This window comes from Mobula birostris, chromosome 19, assembly GCF_030028105.1.
Source record: "Mobula birostris isolate sMobBir1 chromosome 19, sMobBir1.hap1, whole genome shotgun sequence".
Classification (NCBI taxonomy): domain Eukaryota; kingdom Metazoa; phylum Chordata; class Chondrichthyes; order Myliobatiformes; family Myliobatidae; genus Mobula; species Mobula birostris.
In genome coordinates, this window is record NC_092388.1 from 51,838,627 (window position 1) to 51,846,918 (window position 8,292).

General features: G+C 42.9%; 1 protein-coding gene across 1 annotated transcript; it reads left to right on the forward strand.

The window, feature by feature from the left end:
* Positions 1-1,510: 1,510 nt before the first annotated feature.
* Positions 1,511-3,974, forward strand: LOC140212356 (E3 ubiquitin-protein ligase NHLRC1-like). The gene is given in 1 exon segment (XM_072283064.1): positions 1,511-3,974. A coding segment is annotated over 1 exon segment (1,263 nt). The 3' UTR covers positions 2,774-3,974.
* The last annotated feature ends 4,318 nt before the right edge of the window (positions 3,975-8,292 follow it).

The following is an 8,292-nucleotide window of genomic DNA, read 5'->3' on the forward strand; positions in this document are numbered from 1 at the left end:
TTAATGCAGACCAGTGTGAGATGTTGTAGTTCAGTAGGACCAACCAGGGTAGGTCTTTCACAGTGAACAGTAGGACACTGAGGAGTATGGTAAAACAAAGGTACCTGGGAATACAGGTCCATAATTCATTGAAAGTGGTGTCACAGGTTGATAAGAGTTGGAAAGAAAGATTTTGGCACAATGACCTTCATAAATCAATGTACTGCATACAGGAGATGGGATGTTATGTTGAAGATGTTTAAGATATTGGTGAGGCCTGATTTGGAGCATTGTGTGCAGTTTTGGTCACCTGCCTACAGGAAAGGTGTAAGTAAGGTTGAAAGAGTACAGGGAAAATTTACAAGGATGTTGCTGGGATTGGAGGACATGGATTATAAAATTGAAATCTTTAGGACTTTATTCTTTGGAACATAGAAGATTGAGAGGGGATTTGATAAAGGTATATAAAAATATGAGGGATATAGATAGGATAAATGCAAGCAGGTTTTTACCACTGAGGTTGGGTGGGACTACAACTAAGTTTAAGGGGAACATGAGGGGAAACTTCTTCACTCAGAGGATTGTGAGAGTTTGGAACAAGCAGCCGGCACAACTGGTGCATCTGAGCTCAATTTCAATGTTTAAGAGAAGTTTAGATAGGCACCTGGATGGTAAGGGTATAGAGGGCTACGCTCACAGTGCCGGGTCGATATATTTTAAATGGGACGGCATGGACTAGATGGGTTGAAAGTCCTGTTTCTGTGCTGTACTTTTCTTTGACTGTGACTTTTAGAACCATCTAATAGATGGATTAATGTTTTTTAAAAATGTGTTGGAACCATGAGAGACAAATTGTTGAAAATCTTAAAAAAAAACAATGCTGGAAATTCCCAACAGATTGGGCAGCATCTGTGGAGAGAAACAATGAGTTCAGGCTGATGAATATACATCATAACTGGATATGTGAAATGATTGAACTCAGTGTTGAATTATAAGGGTACAACATGCTTAGAGGCAGGGGATGAGGAGCAATTTTCTCAGAGTCTTAGTTGGAACAATGGAGGAAGCCATTGACAGGAAGGTCAGAATGGGAATGCAGTTGATAAGTGACTGGAATTTAGGAGTTGCCCTAGCTGACCCACAGGGTGTTCCACCAAACCATCATACAAACGGCGTTTGGTTTCTTCAATGCAGAGGGGACTGCATTGCCTATCTGGTTCTCTGGATTGTGGAAGAGATTTTTTAAAAGGTAGGTGCTGCCTCTCCTGTGATTGGTAAAATAATTAAAGAAAAGGGACGTCTTTGGCCACAGAAATAATTTGAAGAAGGTTTAACCACACGTCTGGGGACATGTGGGCAAAAGGGTTTCCAGCATCTGCAGTTTTAGCTTTATTTTGAATTATTGTTTTTTTGGCCCCTCTTTGCAATGTGAGTTTGCTCTTTGCGTGTTTTATTGACAAAACGATTCCAGGAGGATGTCTTGCCTACGATTCACGGTCACGATACCACTCTGTCTGCTGCCAGAGGTTGAATGCCGTAGGTCTTGAGGGATCGGTGCTCTTGCGAGGACGTCTGGGAATGGGACGGGCTGCCGATGGAGAACCCGGCTGCAGCGTTCACCGAGCCGATGGCCTTGCGCACCTGCGCCCGCAGCCTGGTGCAGGATATCAGGATCAATGTGCTGGAGTGCAAAGTCTGCTTCGAGCACTACGGCGATAATGCGGCACGCCGACCGTGTGTGCTGCCGTGCGGGCATGTCGTGTGCCGCCACTGCGCCCGGACTCTGAGCCGGGCCGGAGAGCTGCAGTGCCCGTTCTGCCGGCGCTGTGGGCCGTCGTCGCTGGCTGCCGACTGCCTGCCGCTGCTGCAGCTCGCGGAGATGCTGGGCCCGGAGCAGGGCGGCGGCGGCGGCGGCAGCGGTTTGCCCTCACAGCTCCGACTGATAACGGTGTACGGAGGCTGGGGCCGGCTGCTCAATCCCAGGGCGCTGGCCGTGTGCGCCGAACTGCTGGCAGTGGTCGATGATGGTTCCCAACCGCTGCGGCTTTGGGAACGTGGTGAGCGCTGGCTGGAGTCCGACGTCGAGGCCACGGGGCTGGTGTACCCGCTGGGTGTGGCACTGGCCGGCGGTGGGCAGCTGCTGGTGGTGACGGATGGCGGCGACTCGTCCCTTAAGGTGTTTGTTCTGGGGCAAAGCCGGAGCCCTGCCGTCGTCCAGGACAGCTTCGGTCTCCCGTGGGGTGTGGCTGCCGGTCTGGGCATCAGCCAGGTGGTACTGACAGACGCCGGGCGAGGCTCTTTACTACTGCTGAGCCTGCGGCTGCCCGGCGGTGCCCTACTGGGCACCGAGAGCGTGTGCGAGGGGCTGCGCTGCCCCCGGGAAGTGGCCGTGTGCCCGCGACAAGGCTGCATCCACGTGGTGGAGCACCTGTCGCCGCCTGGCCCCTCCGCCGCTGTCCGCCTCAAAACCTTCAACAGCCGCCACCAGCTGATCCGCCAGCTCGACAGCACCGGCTTCAGCCCGGTCGCCCGCATCCCGGCTGGACTCTCCGCCATCGCCGTGGACGCCGACGGCAACGTGCTGGTTGCCGATGGGCTGGACGGTACAGTGAGTCGTGTAGGTGACCCTGGAACCCGCCAGTACAGCATCCTTGTGGACCGGGGTCTGATCCGCCCAACGGGGCTGGCATGCACTGCTGACGGTGAGCTAATGGTGCTCGACGGTGGAGACAACACGTGGAAGATGTATGCTGCTCTTGATCTCTCCATGCCTCCAGCCAGAGAGCTGTCCTGATGATATACCACCTTCGTAATAGTTGTTTTATTTATTATTACCACGTGCGTAATTTCCTTTGTGAAATATCATTCAAGGAAATAAATTAATTGTGCCCTGGTGCATATGACAATAATCTGATTCAGCAGCCCCATTTTACTTAACCAAACTATGACTGCTGCAAGACTTTTATGAACTGGAATCCTTGATTTCATTTGAATTGTTGTGTATCTTTCTGTAAAGCCACACACAAAATTGAAGATATGATAAGATTTGGCATGATATCTAAAACTTTGACAAACTTCTATAGATGTGTGGTAGAGAGTATATTGACTGGCTGTTTCACAGTCTGGTATGGAAACACCAATTCCTTTGAACGGAAAAGCCTACAGAAGGTAGTGGATAAGGACTTGTCCATCACAGGTGAAGGTCTCCCCATCATTGAGCACATCTACATGGAGCACTGTCACAGGGAAGCAGCATCCATCATCAGGGACCCCCACCACCCAGGTCATGCTCTCTTCCTGCTGCTGCCATCAGCTATAAGGTACAGGAGCCTGAGGGCTCACACCACCAGGTTCAGAACCCATTATTACCCCTCAACCATCAGGCTCTTGAACCACAAGGGATAACTTCACTTGCCCATCACTGAAATGTTCCCACAACCTGTGGACTCAATTTCAAGGACTCTTCTCATGCTCTCAATATGTATTGCTTATTTATTATTATTTATTTTTCTTTTGTATTTGCACAGTCCGTTACCTTTTACACATTGGTTGCTTGTCTGTCCTGTTAGGTGCGGTCTTTCATTGATTCTATTACAGTTCTTAGATTTGCTGAGTATGCCCGCAAGAAAATGAACCTCAGGGTTGTATCTGGTGACATATAGTGTATGTACTTTGGTAATGGAATCTCATTTTTGATTAGAGGTGTAAGCATTATTTTTTTGTGAATGTTACAAATCTGCACATTTAAAGAAGTAAAATGAGCTTTGGTGTGAATCTAGCAGCAGACGTCAGTGTTGGCGTGGGTGAGAAACACTGGAGCATTGTTATAATCTTACCAGGATAAAGTCGGCTAATTATCTACTGTGCACGTGGTATTCCTAAGGAACGGTTAATTAGAATTACCAATTTACTTTGTTGCTACTTGGACAATCTTGTAACACAAACAAAAATGCTGGAGGAACTTGGCAGGTTAGACAGCATCTGTGGAAAGAAGTAAAGGGTTGACAATTTGGCTGAGACCCTTCATTGGGACTGGAAAGGGAGGGGAAAAAGTCAGAAGAAGATGGTGGGTGGGGATGAGGAAGGAATACAAGTAAGAAGGTAATAAGTGAAGCTAGGTGAGGTGGAAAGTAATTGGTGGGGGATTGGGAATGAAGTGAAAAGCTGGGAGATGGTAGGTGTAGAAAGTAAAGGGCTGAAGGAAGAATCTGATAAAAGAGGAAAGAAGGGGAAGGAGGAGAGGCTCAGAGAGAGGAGAAGAGAAAAGGTAAAAGGGGAGCCAGAACAGGGAACAGAAGTTACAGAAATCAATGTACATGGTGTCAGGTTGGAGGCTACCCAGAGAGAATATAAAGTGTTTCTGTCTGCAACAAGCAGGATATCTCAGTGGCCAACCATATTAATTCTAATCCCCAATCCTGTTCCAGCATTTTAGTCTGTGGCCTCCTCTACTGCCACAATGACGCCACTCTCAGGTTGGAGGAGAACACACATCATATTCTGTATGGATTGTCTCCAACCTATGATCCTCTTTGGGTAGCCTTCTTCCTTTCCAGTCCTGATGAAAGGTCTCGACTTTATCCATTTCTATAGATGCTGCCTGACTTGCTGAGTTCCTCAAGCATTTTGTATCTGTTACTCTGGATTTACAGCATCTGCAGAATTTCTTATCTTTATGTTGTACTTACTTCATTTCCTTTCACTTCCTTCAGTTTGTATTTGACAGATTTATCATAATGCAAACTTGTTAAGACAGTTTAATAAATTCTCAGCCATAAACATTGCTAAGCAAGCCAATTTATCCAAATCAAGAACTTGCAAGGTATGATTAAAAAGACATCTGTTTTGGTGTTGTAGAGAATCATGGGGACATAGAGAACACTTTAAAAGGTGTCTTAAGATCTTATCCAGGCAAACAGTGAACCGGTCTTATATGAAAGAGTGTCTCAGACAATGCAGCATTCCACGTATGTCAAACCAGGTCAAATACTTGATTCACATGGGAGTATTGAAGCCACAGTGTTCTAATCTAAGACAAACTGCCACAGATGCCATCAGTCTTTGAGTACCTTGTCACTGAGAACACAGAATTTGGCAAAGCTTGGTTCAGTGTCTTCAGATATTTGACTTTGGACAACATCACAACTGAGTCCCGAGTAGTACTGTAACTGAATGGCAAACATTGCTCCCTGCTTCAGTGGCGTAATATTTATTTAGCTTTTATTGTGTCATGCTGGACAATTGTAAAGCTGAACAGTGAATTTGGGCCGAACTGTTGGCTAGGTGTCCATAAACCTATACTTAATATTCTGATTGGTTGGGTTATCATCATTTCCTTCACACCTGGTAATATCCACCCAGAGAACAGTTCTATGGACTGTTACATTGACTACCCATTATGGATGCCAAAGTCAATCTCAAAAATAAAACATTGCATATTCTGGAAATCTAAAGAAAGACAATCCTAGAAATCCTTGTCAGATCAAGAATGTAGAGAGAAGGAGATTTAACTTGTCAGGTTGATCACATATGGATTGGGAAAAGTTAGAAATATATGTTTTTTAAGTTGCAGAGGAAGGGAAAAGGATGGAGAGAAAAGAAATGACTGGTTGAGTAGACAAAATGTTTGGCATGGATTTGGCCTGTACCTATGCTGCATTGCTTTTTGACTCTGTCGAGAATTAGAGAAACAATCACATAAAAATAGGGGTTAAATGTGTTTAAGGTGTGAATAAGAAAGGAGAAATCTCAAATATCAAAAGGAAGAAGCAGTTTTAAAAATCCTGGGAATTGCAAATAGGAAATAGGACTGATGGACTATCTGAAATAGTTGAATTTGAAATTGGGTTCTGAATGTGCCAGTTCAGAAAATGGAAGTGCTATTCCTTTTGCTTGTCTTGAGTTTCATTGAAGTAATGTGGACAACTACAGACAAAGAGGTTAACTGAGAGTAGAATGGAGAATTATAATACACAGACCAAAAAGGGGCTGATCGGTAGCATAGTGGTTAGCACAACACTTTACAGAACCAGCAACCTGGGTTCATTTCCAGCTGCTGCCTGTACATTCTCCCTGTGACCGTGTGGGTTTTCTCCAGTTTTCTCCCATAGTCCAAAGTTTAATTCATCATTGTAAATTGTCCTGTGATTAAGGTGGGATTAAATCAGTAAATCAGGGGATTGCTGGATGGCGTGGCTCAAAGTGCCTATTCTGCAATAAAAGGAAGGAAATCAATCAATTAATAGATTCTGTTCAAATTCAGGGCAGTCTTCTGAAGCTTGGGAGGGCTGGATGCAACTCACAATAACCAGCAGATGGTGTAGCTATGACTAATTTATATAAACATTCTCATTTATAACATTCCTGAAATTAGCAGAGCAGCTAAATATTTCAGGCATTTTCTTTGACGACACGCCAGAGTTAAATGAGGCAAACAATGAGTAAGAGTTTTTGTTTATTTAGATAGTTAGATGAATTTGCAGAGATTCAGATACAGCACAGAGGATCTTTTAAACTTACCTTTGGTCACATTGATTTGGGAATATTCAGAGATTCATGTAATGAATTGTAGCGTTTAGCCATTGTTGCTGTGATAGTCATCTTCATTGAAAGGGAAATTTGGCAAAAATGTCCATTTCCTTGTTATTTGTGTTCTTGTTTGAGGAAATTGGAATTCCAGGCATGTGTGTTGGATTTTCATTTGGCTGAAAAAAAGCCTGGCTATTCAGTGGAGTACTCAGGGTGGATTTAAACACAGCATTTGGTGAAGGTGAAGATTTAAACTTTGATCCCTACTCTTGAATATGCTAATACGGAGACAAGAGTTAGATTATAAACTTTCATACAATCTAGGGTTGCCTTCCTGAAATTTGGATTAGGTAATAAATTATTGAAATTTTCACAATATTAAGGGGTGTTGATAGTGTGCACAATTAGCAATTTCTGCTGGTTCGGAAGTCTGCATCAGGTGCAGAGCCAAAATTGAACTTGGACTTTACAAGAGTGAAGTAAGTGTGATGCTGGAGACTTGTATTAACCAAAGATATTAAAGAATATGGAGTTTGATCACAGGCCATCAATTAGGTCTTCAAATGAAGAAGGGTTTTGAGGTGTGGAAAGATCTAATCCTTTGTGCTGTATTCAATGACTGTAAGTACATAGTGCTAACATTATAAAGTTTTAACAGGTGAAAAGTTTTAGAACTGTTGATATTCCTGTCATGATCCATCAAGATGAAATTAAACTTGAGCTTTAAAAATCAAAAGATTGCTTGAATTTGCAGCTGAAAACTAGAATTGGTCATGTGATAATTTTTGAATTAAACATAAAAAAGATGCAGTGATGAGAAAGACCTTGATATCTTCTAGTTTAGAAATGTCGAGAGCACAGCATTTAAATAAAGCAATTGTACTAAAAAAAGCTTTAAAATTAATATAATTCAATACAAATCAAACCGATACCAAGTGTATTGTGTCTTATCAAGAAGTACAAAAGTTGTCCAGGCTTTATATGAAGAGTTACGGTTTGCTGAGAAGATGTGACTATGTCTGGAATGAACCAAACTTCTTACAGGCAATTCCATCAATGAAGAATTAGTGAAAATTTTGTGGAGGACATAGCGAACCTGGCAGTGAGGAAGAATTGTTTGATACCAGAAATGCCAAGAAACAGATACGTTGGTTTAATGTGTGAAGAATATGAAAAAAATACATTTGATTATTTGAAACAATCTATATTTCCATTCCAGCAAGGGAAGCATGGAACAATTCCTTGATGTTTTGCAAGAAAGCAGCATCCATCATAACGGACCCCCACCACCCAGGTCATCAGGAAGAAGGTTCAGAAGCCTCAGGACACACACCACCATGTTCAGGAACAGTTATTACCCCTCACTCATTTGGCTCTTAAACCAAAGGGGTAACTTCACTCAACTACACTTGCCCCATCATTGAAATGTTCCCACAACCTTTGGACTTACTTTCAAGGATTTTTCATTTAATATTCTCGATATTTATTGCTTATTTATTTATTATTATTAATTTTTGTATTTGCACAGCTTGTTTTCTGCACACTGATTGAACACTCGAAGTTGGTGCTGTTTTTCATTGATTCTATTATGTTATTATTCTTTTATGGATTTATCAAGAATGCCCACAAGAAAATAAACCTTAGAATTGTCTATGGTGACATACAGTTCCTAGAAAAAGTATTCGCCCTCCTTGCAAGTTTTCATATTTTATTGTTTTACAACATTGAATCACAGTGGTAATAATTTGGCTTTTTTGATACTGATCAACAGAAAAAAGGCTCTTT